The sequence below is a fragment of the Balaenoptera borealis genome, assembly GCF_965194805.1.
Source record: "Balaenoptera borealis genome assembly, chromosome: 5".
Lineage (NCBI taxonomy): Eukaryota > Metazoa > Chordata > Mammalia > Artiodactyla > Balaenopteridae > Balaenoptera > Balaenoptera borealis.
Genome location: NC_138862.1, coordinates 86,340,229 through 86,360,082, shown reverse-complemented (window position 1 = coordinate 86,360,082; position 19,854 = coordinate 86,340,229). Strand labels below are relative to the sequence as shown.

Sequence of the window (19,854 nt, the reverse complement as noted above, 5' to 3'; positions counted from 1 at the left end):
CCTGCACCACCTAAGGGGTGGGCAAACCACCTAAGGCAGCCTTTTGGCCTGAGCCCTGGACACACCCCTCCCCTCACCCCATATAAAGAACAAGCTTGCCTCCCCCTCCCCTCAGGGAATGAGCAAACAAGGGAACGTGTTGTTTGTTCTCAATCCCCCTTGCTGCAGCACGGGCCCCAATAAAGCCTTGCCTGGGTTTCTTTGCTGGCCTCTTATCAATTTCTGTTGATTAAGGAGGCCAAGAACCCTGGTCGGTAACAGTTGCTGCAAATCTCAATTGCTTAATGGAAATCATAAGTGTTGGACACGTGACGCCCTTAGCAAATGGTGGCTATTACTCATTGATGGGTTAGTGTGTTTGCGTTTTCCTCACAATGATGAACATTTTCAAAAGAATATTCTGTACATAGCAATATGGTGCACTTTTGAAGCCTCCATTTCCTTTCCCAACCTTTGGAGATGTAGAAGTGCTGCTGGAACGTTATGTACATTTTTTTTTTTTTTAACTTTTGGGTTTGTTTGTTTGTTTATTTATTTATATATGTATGTATGTATGTATGTATGTCTGTGTTGGGCCTTCGTTTCTGTGCGAGGGCTTTCTCTAGTTGTGGCAAGTGGGGGCCACTCTTCATCGCGGTGCGCGGGCCTCTCATTATCGCGGCGTCTCTTGTTGCGGAGCACAGGCTCCAGACGCGCAGGCTCAGTAGTTGTGGCTCACGGGCCTAGTTGCTCCGCGGCATGTGGGATCTTCCCAGACCAGGGCTCGAACCCGTGTCCCCTGCATTGGCAGGCAGATTCTCAACCACTGCGCCACCAGGGAAGCCCCGTTATGTACATTTTTAAAGGACCCCCCCCCCCCGCCCCCTTTCCCGATAAAGGCTAGAGCTAGGCCAGTGGGCATTTCCTTGAGGCGGTAGAGTGCCAGCAAAGCATCCTTTTCCAGAGTTTTCCTGTCAAAACGGTAATAAAACACACAGAAAAGAATGCTTCCAGTATTATTTCCAAAGGTCTTGGTTTGGGAAAAACTTTTATTGTTAAAACAAATATTCAAAGTATCTCCATCATAACGCTTATGGTATTGCTGTAGGTTCTGGTAGAAAAGCCAAATTGGTCTGCTTTGATCCTGTTTGTGGAAGTTCGCGTGCACTGCAGCAGGGGAAAACTTGCTCTCCCTCTCTCTCGTTTCCCTGATTACCTTCTAACAATGATATTACCCCCTACATTTTGCTGCGGCTTGTGAACACAGCTAAGTTGAACTGGACGTACTTAGTTTGCCTTTTTAAACAGCTAAAGTGGTAACAGGTGGGGAGAGAGCTGGGCCGAACTGTGTGGAGTCGGGAGGAGGCCACCGATTTTTTTTCAAGACCGAGGCGGGAGAGTTTAGAGCCCATTGTATGTCCATTTATAGGCTCCCTCTTTCCCCCAAAGTTTGTGCCAGTGGGCGTCTGAAGCCCCCAGAGTGGGGGCTTCTCTAGGTGGGGAAGCTACTTCAGGGCTACCAGCACCTCAAGGAAGTTTCAGGGCACGATGCCCGAAACCGGCAGAACGCAGAAGCGTGAGGCAGGCGGCGCCCGTCCGGCCAGTTCAGTCCCCGCCGGCTGGAGGCCCGGACAGGCTGGGGCGGGTAAGCTGCGCGCACCGGGGGGCGGAGACGTAGGGGCGGGTCAACAAGGTCGGGCGATTGTGTCGGGAGGCGAACAGAACGTTGCGGCGGCGGGCGGAGCCGGGGGATAGTGATGTAAGGAGCGGGGGGGATCCCGCTGGGAGAATCAGGACTGCGCGGTGAGACCCCAGGGGTGTGGGGCGGGGGAATCGCAGTCCCCGCCCTGTTTTCCCCGTCCCTCCCTCTGCCTCCTTCACGCCCCTCCCCCTCCTCCTCTCTGGTTGGAAAGTTTCTAGAATCTCTTCCCAGCGGCCTTTGCGGTTCCAACATGGCGGAGCTGACGGTGGAGGTTCGCGGCTCCAACGGGGCTTTCTACAAGGTACCGACCCTTTTGCCGCTTTGTCGGGTCTTCTGGGGGATGGGGCAGGTTTGAGGGAGGGTTGGTGGTCCTGGAGAGTGAGGTTTGGGGTCGAAAAGGGCGGCTAGGCCAAAGCCTGAGGCCGCTAGGTTCATCGCTTCTCCCCCCTCCACCCGCGGTTTAACGGTCTCGGGGGCCCGGGCTCCGTTATGTTTTGAAACAACACGTCGGATATCTTTTCCGTATTCCTATTTATGAATCTTCTTCTTGGATGCTAGTGTGGCCCTTGGCGGGCCGGTGAGGAGAAGCCGAATGGCGGCAGGGAGCTCCCTGGGAGCAGGCCCGAGCTCCGGGAGGTTGGGGGCAGTCGTGAAAGGAGGTGGTGGGATTGTGTGGTCACAGCCGCTCCCCCGCCCCTCGGACTGGGCCGAGCGGGAGCGCCTCGGCCCGCTGCTCCGACCCCTCCCCACCCCCTTGGGGGGGCGCGTCGCGGAATCTTAGGAATTCACCTTTGTACTAGGGTTTCGGGCTAATAAACTTCAGTGTCTGAAGGGTGAGCGGGTGCCGGATTGAGGGTTAGGATCGAAGAGAAAACTAGAAAATCTTGAAATGTGGCGGGTAGAAATATTTTTTGCGGCCTGGGAAATTGGGCGGCGCCTGAGCTCCTCTATTACGGAAGAAAAGGCGAGAGTTCTAGGCTTTAAGATTTAAAATGTGAAATGGATTAAGGAGACACAGGTGGGGAGGTGACTAGTTTCTTTATCGGTTACCCAGTGTTTTGGGAAGGTGTTGACCCGCCCCCCCCCCCCCGAGGTTTTTTGTTTCCATCGGGTGGAAGGAGGTGCATTACTATAGGATCGGGTCTGGAAAACGGAAGAGGAATTCGAGAGTAGAGGAATTTAGTAGGGGCTTCCAGTGTAGGGGTGACATAAATGAAAATGAAATCCTTACAGTTTAGTTTTGCCATTATAACGGTCCTTTCTCCCGATTCTCCCTTTCTCCCAAAGTATGCCACGAGGTTACGAGATCAATACAAAATCTCCCCAGCTGTTGTCTGTCAGTCAATCTCACTAAGCCAGCATCTCAAATGTTTGAGAGTCCTGGCTATTTTTATGAAGGGCCTTCTCCTAATACAGGAGTAGTATTGTGAGTACGCAGAATGTATTCTCACTGGGTTTCGTTTCAGCGTGCCTTTTATCCCGCACAGAATTTTATTTTACTAGGTGGTCGTAATTCCTATTTTTAGCGTTGCTTTTCCTCTCCTAGTTTACTAATTATCTATGTGGAATTGGTTTAGCTATCACGTGGTTATAGCATGGTGGGGAATCACAGTTGGCGTCTGAAGGATCTCTGTAAGTATTTACAAGTTTGAATCTTCTTAGGTGGTTAGCATAAAGTAGAAACAGGGACTGCTTGGTGGAAAGGAGTCCTTTAATGTGTGACTGGTTACATTATCAGTCTATGTTTACAACTAGGTGTCAGACGAAAGACCTGAGTAAAATTTGAGTAGATGCTTAATTAACTTCTGTTCTTTATTTGTTTAAGATGTTTTTTGGTGTGGACCATTTTTTAAAAGTCTTTATTGAATTTGTTACAACTGTTGCTTCTGTTTTATGTTTTGGTTTTTTGGCTGAGAGGCATGTGGGATCTTAGTTCCCCTACCAGGGATCCAGCCCATACTCCCTGCATGGAAGGCGAAGTCTTAACCACTGCACTTCCACGGAAGTCCCCTTCTGTTCTTAAACCTAATGGTTGCCTTCTCTGAACGACTGCAGATACAGTTGTGGCACAGTGCACAAAGAATGGGCTTATACTTTTTCCTGTTAAGGGTAGATAAGGTTCATCATATTTGTATCATTTTTACCATTTGGCTATTCAATTCTTGTGTAATGGAGGTATGCATTTTTTCCTGGCATATCGAAATACAGAAAAGATTATTTTGCCTTAACAAATTATTTTTAGCATGTTGATGGTAGATACAACACCATTTCTTTTTATCCAAGTATATTTTATGTTGTTCACCTGCTATACATATACTTTATTTTTAATTTATAAGGTTGAATAATAAGATCGTCAGTTTGAATGTTTTAGTAAAGATTGTTTACCATCTTACTTTGGTTTCCCAAAGTTTTTTGGTTGTTTTATTTTGCTTTTGTCAGTTCACGAATCAGATGCCCCCATTTTGGAACTCCAAAGTATTTGTTGTTGATACCTATCCATACTATACAAAATCTGCTTGATTCTTAGACTTTCATTCCATTACCCATTTTTGCCTAACAATGTAAAGTTAGGTGGTTTTTTGGCAGAGGTTGGGAAGGACTCTAGTCACGTTGTCTCTACTGAGATAGCACTTGAACGTTTGGAATTTTATGTCCTGCCATAATCCATTTGTACATGCACTTTGTGGAAACTACGGTCTTCGAACTCTGGAAGAGTGAGCATGATGAAGTGGAAGGAGCCCTGCATTTGAAGTTAAACACATAGGAATTCTAGGTCTGTACATACTTCAGCTTACTTAACATTGTCTAGCAATGCACCCTTGACCAAATATCCCTGGGCTATAATCTTTTGTATAAAATGAGGCTTTTGAAGTAGTTCAGTAGTCTGCAGTATTTTTTATCCCATGAAACTGTCCGCTTGGAAAAAAATTGGCTTACCGCAGAAACAGTTTTATTAATTTTAATTACATGAATTTTTTGAGATTAATTTGCATATGGTAAAGTGCATCTTTTTTGACATACAATTATGTGAGCTTTGATAAATGCTAACAGTTGTGTAGCCACTACCACTAGCATGAAGGGATAGAATAGTTCCACCATCCCCTTAATTTCTATCCTGCCCCTTTGCAGTCATCCTCTCTCCACACCCCCAGAACCTGGGGTGGTTTCTGTCCCCATAGTTTTGCCTTTTCCAGAATGTCCTAAACAGAATCATACAGAAAACTGTGTAGAGTTTTCAGTTTGGCTTTTGTTTAGTGTGGAAGTAATTTTATTTTAAGTAATTTTTTTTAATTTAAAAAATAATACATGGTCAGTGAGGGATTTTAGAAACTATCAGAAAAAAACAGAAGTTGCCTTGAGATAACAACAGGTAACATTTTGGTGTAGTTTTTTATTTCAGTGGTGGTTTTCAATGTACAGGTGACTCTGATTTTCCTCCTCATTTTCTCCCCTTTTCTCTGCCCTGCCCTCTCCCAACACACTTGGCTGTAAATGCGAATTGCCATTGAAGAACTTCAAAGTCATGGGATTAGTAGCCAGTATCATCATGCTTGAGGCAGTGCGCTGTAGACATTGATTAAAGATTTTTAGTGGAACTGAAACTTCATTGCACAAAATATTTGGAACCGGTGAAGAAGATTCAACCCCAAAATAGAGTAGTCTCTTTTTTCCCCCCAAATATTTACACAAATGATTGCATACTAAATACTTTGTTCTGCATCCTGCGCTTTTTACTTAACAGTGGATCTGTGGTAGTTACAGACATAAAAACTTGGTATACTCTTGTTTGAAGCCAGATAACTCTATAGGGGTTGGGAAGAATGGGAAATATGGTAATTAAGCACTTGATGGGGGATGTAATTTTATATAAAAATTCGCTTTTGTAGCCTTTTTTATCTGGAGTGCGGCAGCATAGGGTTTATACTACTGGTCATGTAAGATGCCTTTTTTCTTTTTGTTTCCTTTTTAAAGCTTTCAGATGGAATTTACATTTTCTGATAGTGTATTTACAGAGTTGTGTAACCATTACCACAATCTTATTTTAGAACATTTTCGTTAACCCCAAAAAAGCCTTGTGCCCATTTGGGGTCATTAAAATGCTTTTTAACTGATGTATATGATCTTAAGCTTTGTAATAGCATTTTAGCTTGCATAGCCGTGAGCAGAATATAATTTTAAATAGAAGTTGAAAGTAAGTCACTCAGTTTCTGGCTCTTGGAGAGGAAAGTTTCCATGGTGTTCCAAGGAAATGTGTGATCTCTAAGATGGCTGAATGAATTTTCAGGCCTTCTCTGTAGAAGATAGAATTACTTTTAGAGCTCCGTGATTTCTGGTTTTGACTGTGTAATTGATCAACTACAGAACATTTTAAAGTGCTATGATATTTGCAAAATTTCCTTTTTGCTTTAGTTTAATATTTAAATGAAATTTGAGAGTAATAAATCATGCAATAGGTTTATTATTGCTAATGATGATGGTCTGTAGAGTTACAGTAAAGGAGTTGTGTTTTGAAAATGTACTGACTTCAAAGTTAGTGTAGAATATTGTTGATTTCTTTGTGGAGATTAGTAATTGAGGAAAAGATGGTTGCTCTCTTACTGGGGACACTATTAAATTAAGAACATGCAGTTCCAGATATTTTGAAGCTATTGTTGTACATGTTTTAAAATGCAGTTTTTTAAATATGTAGAAGAGCTAGGATTTAACTAAGTGAAAAGGCCACTTAATTTTTAAAAATTAAATTTAAATACTTAAATACTTTTCCTGTGGAGTTTTGTTTTTGTATTACAAGAACAATGTGTAATTAATGAAACATCTGAAAACACAAAAGCAAAGAAAGAAAACTGTAATCTCGGGACTTCCCTGGTGGCGCAGTGGTTAAGAATCCACTTGCCAATGCAGGGGACACGAGTTTGAGCCCTGGTCCGGGAAGATCCCACATGCGTGCCACAACTACTGAGCCTGAGCTCTAGAGCCTGCGAGCCATAACTGCTGAGCCCATGTGCCACAACTGTTGAAGCCCACGCACCTAGAGCCTGTGCTCTGCAACAAGAGAAGCCACTGCAATGAGAAGCTTGCGCGCCGCAACTAGAGAAAGCCCGCGTGCAGCAACGAAGACCCAACACAACCAAAAATAAATAAATAAGTTTATTTAAAAAAACCCCAAAAAACCGTAATCTTACCTATCTAGAGAATTTGTTGTCAAGGCCTTGGCTTTACTTACAGAAAACATACTTTTTTCCATATTTTTCTTTCTATACATGTTTATATTTTTTATATCATCAGATATTTGTGTGTATTCTGTGAGTAAAATAATAGTTTACTATTATTTGTTTATTACTATTATCTGTTATTTACTGTGTATTCTTTGAGGCTTGTACATGTATTTCCTGATTTCTCTCAGGGACTGCATGAGGTATGTGTTTTTATCCTCATTTTACATATTAGGAAACTGCCAATAATGATTAAATAACGTCCCAATTACACTGTAGCTGAAATGAGATTTAACACCAGGGCTTCTCACTTCCAGTTGCCTAGTTCAGCATAGCATGAGAGGTTCGCCAAAGGAAATCTCATGGCAGTAAGCTTGTGTTTTAGCTAGGAAGACAAGGCAGACACTTGACTGGATAATAACAACTCAAGAACTGAATTCTCTACCACAGTGTTAAGGATGTAGCAAACTTGCTTTTTTGTAGTTGAAGAGCAGTATGCATTCTGTGATTGACCCTTAATTCTCATACTAGCTAGTTTGTGAGGGCTTAGGTTTTTCATCCGCAGTATGAGGCACTTGGATTTCTTTTGACAATTTATCAAGTGGTGGAATCTGCTAGATTGTTAGTTCACTAAGGTCCTATCTAGCTCTAACAACAATAACAGCTATTATCTGTTGAGCACTCAGACTATCAGACTGTGTAGGTACTTTACATGAATTTATCTTATTTAGTCCTCTCAGTCAGAGTGAAAGAGATAATGTTACCCCATTTGAGGAAACTGAGGCTAAGCGAATCTATCCGTAAAATTAATAGGCTGATTCAAGATTCATAATGATGTTTTGGACTCCCAGAGGGCCTGATCTCTAACCATTATGTGATTTTTTTTTCCAAGTACGAATATATGGCTTATCAAATTATTAATTATAAATTATTCTGATGAATACAATGGGAGTCAAGAGGACTGAATTGGGAGGATTCCTGGAGAAATGATTTGAGCTTTGCTTCACATTACAGAAATCTGCCCTTTCCACTCGCCATGGAGCTGAAATGTACTAGTCTGAATTGAGATGTGCTTTAATTGTAAAAGTCATACTAGATTTCAAAGACTTAGTATGAAAAAAGGAATGTAAGACTGCAGAGTTTTAAAATTTTGGTTACGTGTTGAAATAATATTTTGGAAATATAGGGTTAAAATTATTAAAATTAACTTCACCTGCTTTTTACTTATTTTAATATACTTAGAAATTTTAAAACTAGATATATGGCTCAAGTTATAATTTGTGCTGGATAGTTGTGATTTATACCATCCTTAATTGTTAGCTTTATAGTGTTCGTTATGTGTAAGGTATTTTGGGAAATGTTTGAAATGCTTTTTTATATATGTATGAAACGTCCTGTTCAAATTTTAAGATGTGACACAGTAGTTATCAGAAGGCTTGAGAAAATTCTTTGGCAGATGTTTAGCTAATAGTAGTAAATTCTGTTGTGATGCTGGTGTAAAATTTTCTAGGACCAAATCTAAATTTTCTAGGACCAAATCTAAATTTTCTAGGACCAAATAAAGAATAGCTTGAGCAAAACAAAATTAAGCAATGCAAAGCATTACTTTTGTTAATCTGTACATGTAATATATATTTACACGTACAACAATCTCTTCAGTTTATTTTTCCTTACATTTAAGAGGCTGATAGCCATGGCAAAATTGAACCAAAGTTAAATCTAAGTTAAATGTTAGTTGTTATAACTTGTCTTCCATACTCTAGCCTCAGCATATTTTGCTTAGCTTTTTTGGGAGCATGAGTAGAGGTCTCCCCAGTAATAACTATGAGATTTATAGTTGTTGGCAAAGCAACATGGCATTTCCCTGTCAGTATTTCTTAAGAATCAGGAATCTCATCTTTTGGGTTCCTATCTCCGTGCCTTTCTTATTCTGGCTAATTAATAATAGTAAAACTTCTTGGGACTTCCTTGGCAGTCCAGTGGTTAAGACTCTGCACTCCCAATTCAGGGGGCAGGGGTTCAGTCCGTGGGCGGGGAACTAAGATCCTGATGCTGCACAGCGTGGCCAAAAAAAAAAAGTAGAACTTTTCTTGTTTCATAGCTTTTTGCTTTAATAGTTTTCCAGGTTATTTTCAAGTCTGAAGTTTTCCAGTGACTTGATATGTGTAGTTAGTTCATTAGTAGACCTTCAGTACATATTTGTTGAATGAACAAATGGATCAGTCATTCTTGGTGTCTGGACACTCTTTTGACTTGTTAATATCTGTATAGATGCATATATACAAAACTAAATTATTTCTGATTTTGATTCAAACTGAACTTAAATTTTTTTTTTTTGAGGGCTTACACATTGATCCTGGTCAAGCTCAGATATGTCCCAGAACTTTATGCATATATAGAATTATAGAGAACTTAAACTCAACTCTTGGCAACAGGAAAGTCATTATAGTTTTGTGTGGCCATTTGAAACCTCTGAGTCTTTCTATTTCAGGAACTGTTGGATATTATAAACTTGTGAAATTAATAAACCAAGAACATTACTAGTATGTAAGCATTAGTAGATATTTATGTATTCTTATGAAATCCTCGCATTTTCATTGTCATTTTTTATTCAGAACAGTTAAATGTTCGGTACTAATGGATGCTAAAGGCTTGCCTTGGGTAACTTTTTTCCTTAAAAGGACTTATTCCATAATGATGCAATAATTTCTGTAATACATAATTAGTAAATTTGTGGATTTTATTTGTAGAACATGTGTCCATTGATTTGAAATAATTTCCAGACATAGATGTAGGTCCTTTAAAAAAAAAAGTGTGTATTGTTTGAAGTTAAGAAAATTTTTGATTGCAGCAGTCTTGAATGTGCTCGTTACGGGAATCAAATAACAACCCAGATCTTTTAGGTGTTGTATGTAAACATCAAACAAACGAGTTTATTACTTAGAATGTGGATTTGAGATCACTAGAGATGGAAAAATTAAAAAGATATGGGGAGTGGTAATGTGTTTATATATGTGCTGTATGGAAGTAGTGCTGATTGATGGAGTATTAAAGATAATCTCAACTCTTTAAAAATATCTATACATGTATATGCAAGTGTATAATTTTATACATGTGTATAAGCATATACATATTTGCTTTATTGTAAATTTTTTTCTTTTTTTTCTTTTTCCCTTGGTTTCCCTTCTCCACGTGATCTCTCATTCACAATCCATTTCGGTAGCCTGTTTGTAGCCAAGTATACATCGTGCCAGATTTTTCTTCATACTCATAGAATGTACATAGATACACATTCAGATACAAGCATAGGTGTTTTTCAATACTGCTCTGTAAAAATAAGATAATCTACATCTTGGCCATTTTTTGTTGGAGTGTAATTTATTTTTTAATGGTTACATATTTCATCATAAGAATTACTGTGAAATCCAGCCATTCCCCAGTTAATAGACACTTTGTTTTCAGTTTTTTGCTGCTCCATGTGTGTTTCCATTGGATAGGTTTCAAAGAGCGAGATAGCTTGGTGGAAGGGAACTTTTACCTGTTAACTCTAATAAATGTTAACAGATTACATTCCGAAAGGCTTAACACTTTGTATTTTCTCAATTGATGAATGTCAGCTTTTTTTTTTTTTACATCCTTGCCAGAAATAGGCATTATAATCTTTGATTTTTGTGAATCTCTTGGATGTAAAGATTGCAACTTTGATTTGCAAATCCCCACATGTGAATTTTAATGTTTGTTGGCCATTTGGATTTGCTTTTCCATAAATCACTTGTTTTTCCCCATTTTCCTTCTGGGATGTCCTTTTTTGCTTTTTGAGATTTCTTAGGACTCATTATATGAATACCCCCTCCCCATCTATAATTTGTTAACTCTGGTATCCCTGGCCATAGAGAAGTTCTGTTTTTTACATACTGAAGTATTTTTTCCCCTGTTAAGGGTTCAGGGTTTCCAGCCTGGTTAAGACAGCCTGTGTCCAGATTATACATACAGTTCCTTAGGTTTTCTTAAAGTGTTTTATTTGTTTATTTCATATTTACTACATCAAGTCTTATTTTGAATATCATAGGCAGTTGTGGTAGCACCATGTATTAAACAATAATTCTCTGTTTTAAAGTTTTTGTTTTTGTTGGCACATGGGGAAATTAGATACTGTTCTCATCAGCCAGATCTTCCTCACTTCTAGGATTGGGATGGGAGGAACTCCACCATCTAGGAGAGCTGGGTCCCATTCAGGGTTGATAGAACCTTCTGAGAATTGCTCCAAAAAGTTTCTAGGGTGCTCTGGGAAGACCATAAAGAGTTCCTGAAGGAGGATATTGTGACTTGCTTTTGGGCAAGTAAAGCCAGTTAAAAGAGTCTTATTTTCCTTACCTTACTGCTCTGGGCCCTCTCTTCTTTTACCTACTACATAGTAAGTAGTGGATCTGAGACCAGTCTTAACAGTAAAACCAGTATATTGTATTGCTCAGTGTTTTTTTCCCCTTCCCTAATAAGGAGTTCTTTCTGTATCTGTTAACTGTATACACAGTCCAGAAACATAAAGTTTGTTTATTAAATTCTTTAAATTACTTGACATAAAAGTTCCAGGAAGATTAACCGTAGTATTTTTAGGGGGAGAAGGAGTAGCTTTAAGTACTCTAGGCACACCTTTGAGTGCCTAGGAATTACCTTAGTTTAAGAAGCTTCAACTCCTTCAGTTCGCAGACTGAGACTCATGTGTAAAATTGCTTAGGTCTGGGAGTCCCTAAGTCAGTTTTCTCAACCTAATAGTTTCTCATCTGAATTATAAAGCAGAGGAACACCGTTTTCTCAATTCTTCCAAGGATTGTGCATGGCTAGTACTATTCTAGATACATGGGAGAGAAGTTCATTACACACAATGAATGACTTGGTGATTGGGCTGTATTCTCGTAGAACTCTGATTAAGAAATAGTTTGCTGTATTCACTTTTCTCTTTTTTTTTAATCCTGTAAAATGGATCATACATGTGTGGAGTGCAAAAGCAGGACAGCAGATGATTCTGACTGTTGACATGTTGATTGATTTTAGGTATAAAAGTAAGCCATGGGTGGAGATGTGTATATAATTGGAAGTTGGGTTTTAGAGTCCGGGGAACAGGTTATTTTTCCATATGTAGATTTGGGGAATCAGTGGAAGAGCCATACAATTTCATTGTATTAAAAATGGCATCAGTTGTAAGAGGCACTAAAAAAGAAGAAATGTTGCCAGTTGATCTATGAGTGGTAGTTTTATCTTTTAAAATTCTTTTCTATATCACCTGAAAGATTATCTTTAAACATTTGCATACATAAGGAAAATAGAAGCAAAATAAATTGGCTAAAACATTTTCAGATTCAGATGATTGTGTTTCTTCTCACAATATCTTCCTCAGTGTCATGGAGAGCATTGATGTTGCAAGCATACTTTAAAAGAGCTCTCTATTATCTCCAGGATTTTCTTACAAGAATTTTCACCCACTCTGCAAGTTTTGATGCTGGTGCTTTCTTGATTTTATCAGAAGGTGTCAACAGAACAACCTTCTGGTAAGAAACCTAAATCCTTCCTAAAATGGTACTTCATTGGTTTGCTGAATGAACTATTGAGGGGTTGCAATCAAGTGCCACAGAAAATTGCAAGCAAACCAAGTTTGAGCATGCTTAACAGTGACGTTTATATCCTGGCAGCCATTCAGCTATTGGCTATTCTAAGATGCCATCAATTGTAGGAAGCATCCTGATTGCAGGAATGCACAATTGTTAGAATTGTTGGGCTGGGAAAGTAGACTGGGACCAGAGAATGAATCACTAAACAAACTGATAATTGATCAAAGAATAACAAGTCATCATCCATTTTGTCAGTTCTTGAAAAACAAAAACCTGAGGTGAATTTTGCATAAATTATGCTATTAACTTTTCTTTTCTCATGGGTTATATTTTTGTAATTACATTTATCCACAGCAGCAAATTTTAACTGTGGAGTTTGGGAAAATGGAGAGTTTACCCAGTCAGAGGAAAGGCCCTACAGGATCTAACAAACTGATTCCAGTGCCTCTTAATGTACTGAGAATTTATTTTAAACAGTTTATTTTTATTTATTTTTTAAAAATTTATTTTATTGAAGTATAGTTGATTTACAATGCGTTTCTGCTGTACAGCAAAGTGATTCGGTTATGCGTATATATATATTTTTCATATTCTTTTCCATTATGGTTTATCACAGGATATTGGATATTGGATATAGTTCCCTGTGCTGTACAGTAGGACCTTGTTGTTTATCCATTCTGTATATAATAGTTTGCATCTGCTAATGTCAAACTCCCAATCCATCCCTCCCCCACCCCACCTCCCCCTTGGCAACCACAAGTCTGTTCTCTATGTCAATCAGTTTATTTTTAGAAATACAGCATTTTATCACAAATTTGCTTCAATAATTGAGCCATCAACTGTAATGTCTTAATACATTGGAAAAGGCAACTAAAATATAGTTATTTGACTGTTGTGCCAAATAAATATAAAATTTTTAAATGTCATACCAGTGATCCTGAGAAAGACTTTAAAGATCTTACATTATATAAGAATACTTGATCAGGTTTGAAGGAGGCAGTAATGTGACTGTGAGAACTTTTTGCTTGCTTAGGAGAATAAATGTGAACTAGAGGTTTGATTCCTGATGATGAATCCTTGCTTTACCACTTCAGATAAGAGTCATTGAAAACATAGCCTCCATTTAGGAAGCTTGTTCTGTGTCTTGCTGGCCTCTTTCGCTCAGTCTATTGGCAATCAGTAAACTCTTCTAACAAGAATTTTGAGGTTTAAGAGTTACAGCTTTAGGGCGTAAGTGTTGGGTTTTTGGGTATGGGCTTCCACTTTAAACCTCATTTTGAGGATTCAGACTGTCTGACTTCTGGTAATAGTTTGCTGAGTATTAAGGTTTTTTTTTTCATATAAATTTATTTATTTTTGGCTGCGTTCGTTCTTCGTTTGCTGCGCATGGGCTTTCTCTAGTTGCGGCGAGCAGGGGCTACTCTTCGTTGAGGTGTGCGGGCTTCTCATTGCGGTGGCTTCTCTTGTTGCGGAGCACAGGCTCTAGGCACGTGGACTTCAGTAGTTGCGGCGTGCAGGCTCAATAGTTGCGGCGCACGGGCTTAGTTGCTCCGCAGCATGTGGGATCTTCCTGGACCAGGGCTCAAACCCGTGTCCCCTGCATTGGCAGGCGGATTCTTAACCACTGCTCCACCAGGGAAGTCCCAGTATAAAATTTTTTAAGTTTCTACTTCTCCCTTTGTAAGATATGTGAATTTAGTGTTGTAATGAATTACAATAATGGGAGGTCATTAGTGGATTTTTGAAAAATCTGAAGTAGCAGGTGAATTTGAAATGATACTTTTCAAAGGAATTTTTTTAGACTAGGATGATAGTTCCTAATGAGTTTAGTGGGAATGTTCTCAAAGGGATTCATGGATCTCTGCAGATTGCTAGGCCATCATCACTTAAGCAAAGCTTCTGATAAATTGATTAGTATATTAAACAAGGTAGCTGCCTTTCCAGTTGTAAATTAGATTTTGATATTTTGTTCTGGGACTTTGCCTTAAATAGGCTTTTTAGGAATGGTGCCTTATTTCTTCATAATAGTGTTGCTGCTAGCGGTAACCTTTTAGAGTTTAAAACTGGGAATTAGCAAAAGCATTTTGTTATTTAATTGATAATGATTTAATTGAAGAGAGTTCAAGACAGAAGATGAGGTTTTATTTATTTAATTTATTTTTTTAAAACCTATGTTTATTTATTTTTTGGCTGTGTTGGGTCTTCGTTGTGGTCCCTGGGCTTCTCTCTAGTTGTGGTGCGTGGGCTCAGTAGTTGCCTGGTGCGGGCTTAGTTGCCCCAAGGCATGTGGGATTTTAGTTCCCAGACCAGGGATTGAACTGTCGTCCCCTGCATTGCATGACCGATTCTTAACCACTGGACTACCAGGAAAATCCCAGAAGATGAGGTTTTAAATTCAGCATTTACAACCTCCTAGGGAGTAAAACTTTGGGGCTATATAGATGTATATAGTTTCAGTTTCTCTTTCTCTAAAATGAGGGATCTGGAAGGTCTGTAAAAGAAATTGTGTTTCTCTTTGGACTGGCTTTCCCACAGCCATCTGTTCTGACTTTTGATTGTATTTATAATCTCATTCTGTCAATTCTTGAAATTCATTCATACTGTGTGTATTATTGCTTATCAATAGGATTTTTTCTCCCTATGACTACCCTCATCGAGTTGAAAAACGTTTTTTTCAGCTGTAGTGTTCTGTAACTTCGAAAATGTGTGTTTAAGTTAGGCAGATATCTGGAATGCACCTTGTTCTTTCCACAGGACATTGAAGCTCCCACCTCAAAATTGCCAAGCACCTTGTCTTTTTTGTCTTGATTATTGTAGCTTTAAAATAATTTTCAGTATTTGGTACAGATAGTGTTTTCTCATTATTCTCTACCCCCATTTAAAAGTTGCCTTACTGAATGCCTTCTTGTTTGTTTTTAAGATAGGCTTTGATGTAATTTTATTAAGGTTAACTCCCTATTCCCTCAACAGAATTACACATTCCTTTGTGTTTTAGTAGGATCCCATTTAGGGGCATGTTGAAAATTTTAAAATATCAAGAGTGCTTTACGTTTCCCTAAATGGTCTATTTCTATTCATTAGTCAAGTTTCACAGATGTCTGCACATAGGTCGTGTACAGTTTTTTGTTGTTGATGGCATTTCTAGGACCTTGCTGTTAGTAGAATATTTTTTGTTTGTTTTATTTTCCAGTGCTTATTTTTAGCTAGAAAAGCTAATTTGGTTAACTTGCCACCTTACTGAATCTTTGAGTTTTCTTTTTAAATTTTTATTTTAGGCTAGATTGGATTTGAAAAAAAAATTCTTCAATTAGTGCTTCCAGGGCTCAGATTCCTGCTATTCCCTCTGTTCCTGCCTTACTCCTAATTTACATATAATTTTTGGCATTCCTGGGTTTTTATTATATGATGCTCTGTTTGTTGTTTTGTCAGGGATAGCATTCTAAGATATTTTGATTACACTTTAAATATTTTAAAGTGCCTTGTTACTTATCGATGATTATTTTAAATTATAGTTAAGAGTTTCAAGTGTAAATATATACCAGGCTTTGTGAATGAACAAATTAAGGGACCATTTTATGATGGCTTGGGCTTCCATGTTTGTATATGTATGGGGAGAAGAAAAAGAAATGTCAGAGTATTCTAAGAAATACAGGTTCTGGGCCAGATGAGTATGAATAGGAAAAGAGACCAAATCCCCAAAGGTTGGACTAACAAGAAAGACAGAAGTTATGGAGACTTAGTCATAATGCCGCCCCCCTCCCTCCCTCCACCCATGCCATGTGCAGGAAAATGTTGCCATTGTTATTTGGTGTCTCCTGACTGTCAAACATTTTGGCAAAGACCTAACCCTGCCATTTTCCATTTCTTGAGTATATAGGGACCTACCATTATTCTGGTGAATTGAAAAATGTTGACTGTGTCCTGTATCAAGTGCATCAATTTTTATAGAGATCTGGCCATTAGAAACCCCTTATCCCTAGAATCTAGGGTTTGGGGATTAGAACATGTTTTCTGTTCACTACAGTCCAAATACACTTTATTTGGGTATCAAGTTTTTAGCTTATTTAATCTGCTGCCTGAAAGATATTAGCAATAAGAGTAGGTTCCAGAGCTGTATTTTTTCTTAAACTGTGTGAACAGTGTGTGCACCCAGACAAAGCTGATGCTGATGTTTGTGGTGGATGTAAAGTGGGGGTGGGGAGCAGTATAAGCACTGATTTTTAGATAGAAAAAAACCTTTTTATTATAATGAGGAGTAGAATTTCCCAGTGATTTGGAGCTCTAATTTGCACTTATCCGCTGTATAAATTATACAGAAATGATAAAGATTAATGAAACGTTTCAAACTGAAAATTGTTTGTGAAGGACTAGAAAATGTCAGTGAAAGTATAAATATGACTAATCTCTGATGGAAAGATGTTTTACTCTAATATTCATGAATTTGGTAATTCTCAGTTTATGAAAATAGTCCTTAAAAATGGCAAGGGTATAACAGAGATGGATTTGCTGGGAACGTAGCTATGAAAGTGCTGACCAAAATGATTGCTTGAAAGTAGATGTATGGATGAACTAGTAGAAATAGAGAAACTGGCCAGGAAGTCATTGTTGTAGCGTGATCAGATAATCACAGCTTGAACTAGATGGCAGCTCTTAGTTTTTAGTTTTGGGAGGACAAAGAAGAACAAAAAATGTCTTCAGAATTGCAAGGCAAGAGCTACTATAGCACTCTTTTTAATTTTCTGGCAGCCACTATATTTCTTTTATAAGTTTATTTATTTTCGGCTGCATTGGGTCTTCGTTGCTGCACGCGGGCTTTCTCTGGTTGCAGCAGGCGGGGGCTGCTCTTCCTTGTGGTGCACGGGCTTCTCATTGCAGTGGCTTCTCTTGTTGTGGAGCACAGACTCTAGGCACACGGGCTCAGTAGTTGTGGTGCACAGGCTTAGCTGCTCTGTCATGTGGGATCTTGCCAGACCAGGGATCGAACCCACGTCCCCTGCATTGGCAGGTGGATTCTTAACCGCTGCGCCACCAGGGAAGCTCCAACTATAGCACTCTTGAAAGGAAAGTATCTTGAGTTTTAGACCTCACATGAAGGTATATGCATTGAAATTTCCCATAACACACAATTAAGTCGATCACAGGCATTTCTAGCTGGAGAGAGATCAAGGCCAAATTACAGAATCATAAAATTCAGTAGCAAACGTGGGAGGAGGGTGCTGAGAGACTAGATACATGACTTATATACATTCTGTGATGGGTGATCCTACATTATTAAAGAAAATAAAATGTTTTTATTTTCAGCCTCATCGGTTATCTTCTCTTCTGTAAGACTTTCTGTATTGAGTTCCAAAGATTTTCTGGGGTGGTAGTGCTGATCTGTTTGCTTTTTGGTTTTTCCACCGTCAGTTTCTTAGTCTTTGGTTTGCTAATTTGCTTAAAATAATATCTGACACATAGTGTTTAAATATTTTGGGAGGTAGATGAGGTAAACAGATGTATTCGTTTTTGCCATGTTTTAACCAAGTACTGCACGTGTGTGTATTTAATTAGTTTATAGTGTACATTATGGAGTGTAGTATGATAAAGACGTTTCTGAAAAGTTTTTGCTGAGCACCAAGTGGTTCAGAGTGTGTAAGCATTTGGCTAAGGTTGAGAACGTTGCTTTTCTGATTGACAGTAGTACAGTGTCATTTAATGTTATTTGTAATCATGAAAGAGAGGTTAAGTAACTGCCAAGGTCAAACAGCTCATGAATGATGGAGATGGAAATCAAACCCAGATTAGCCTATTCCAAGCTCTGGGTTATTATCAGTACTCCATGTTGTTTTTGTAGCTCTAATATAGTGGTTTAGAGTTAATTTAACATTTAATTGAATATTTATTTCCTTTTAATTTCTTTATAGGGATTTATCAAAGATGTTCATGAAGACTCCCTCACAGTTGTTTTTGAGAACAAGTAAGTTATTTTTTTATTGATAGAGATCCTAATTTTGAAGATTGGTAGTGCCAAACTGTTTGCTTTTGGCTGTTTCTATTGCCAGTGGAAAATGAGTGCTTTTGGGTGGGGGTCATTGGTTTGATTATCTTTTTGAGTTCAAATAATTTTAGTTTTTGTTGACTTCACCTGATTTTCTGCACACAATTCACTTGGCACTTTTTCCATGACCCCTTTCTTTGTCAAATCACATGTGGATGTGAATCAGTAAGTAGTTTTTGCAAAAATAGACAGCACGAATGGGATTATAATATGCTTGCTTCTTAAAAACGCAGAATTTTGAAATCATGTTGTAGATAAGTATTAGGCTGTCTTTAATTGCTTGATTATTCATAAGGAATAATAAAAAGTTGTATAGATATTGTAAAGGTTAGGTAAGTTGTGCTAAAAACGTTAAAGACGGTGTTCTGGGCTTGGTTAGGAAGGGTTATAAAGGAACACTGTATAATTGAAGGTCAGAAAAGAAAGTGGTCAACTTTCACTTTTAAGCTGCTTCTGTAACTGCCTGAATAGATATCGGCCCAACAGCTGTTTCTTGTAGAAACAAGTGTTGAGATGATTTCTGTCTTTGAGCAGCTGCCATTTAGACAGTAAAGATGAAAGAAAGCACTCAAATGTCTTTTACTTGTCTCTTTTTTTGCCCAGCGTTGGCACAGGGGAGCCATAGGAGCATTTTACGTGCTGGTGTACCTCCCAGGCATGTGGATGACCTATTAGAACTTAAAGTAGGAAAGCATTTTAGCTTTATCAACTTAGTTATAAAATACAGCCCACAAAAAATTAAGCAACAGCTCAAGTAGTAGTTTTAATACATTCGTATTTGCTACAAAGATTAAAAGTAAGTTTTTTCTAGGTTTTAATTACAATGTATGTGTTCATTGTAGAAAAGAAATTCTATCTGTGTAAGAAAATTTTTCATAATTTAGCTATTCAGAATAATTGAGTAGTTTTCTATATTTCTGTGAACATGTACACTAAGAAATTATGCAGCTTATATTTTATAATCTCTAAAATTGTGTTCCTTAATAAGTCATTTAGTGGTAAAAGTGTTTGTAATAAGTTGATCCCACTATAGCAGTTTGTTACTCTGAACTTACCCTATTTCATTTGCAGAATAATGTATGTACTGTTACCTTAGGATGAGTAATTTGGAAGCAATATATAATTGTCAATGATGTTAACTATTTATAAACTTCATCAAGAGCCATGCAAAGTCTGTTCTACCTCAACAGACTACTTGGAAAAAGATTTAATACAGAGGTTGTTTTTCTTTGGGGAACGCTAAATGATTGATTTGAAAAGTATACAGCACTAAGCATAGACTACGTAGCTTCTGTATTAGGGGCTATTAGAATAATA

The 19,854-nt window shown here is 38.5% G+C and overlaps 1 protein-coding gene across 11 annotated transcripts in view; it reads left to right on the top strand.

The window, feature by feature from the left end:
- The first annotated feature begins 1,715 nt into the window (after positions 1 to 1,715).
- FXR1 (FMR1 autosomal homolog 1) overlaps positions 1,716 to 19,854 on the top strand; it is a 56,652-nt gene continuing 38,513 nt past the window's right edge. For 3 of the 11 annotated variants that reach the window (XM_082394014.1, XM_082394017.1, XM_082394016.1), the window contains exons 1-2: positions 1,720 to 1,982; positions 18,404 to 18,456. In XM_082394014.1, the coding sequence (XP_082250140.1) occupies positions 1,932 to 1,982; positions 18,404 to 18,456 (104 nt within the window). In that variant the 5' untranslated portion in view covers positions 1,720 to 1,931. Of the gene's footprint in view, positions 1,983 to 18,403; positions 18,457 to 19,854 lie in introns of all 11 variants that reach the window. The other 8 variants (XM_082394018.1, XM_082394019.1, XM_082394021.1 and 5 more) reach the window with 6 other exon arrangements.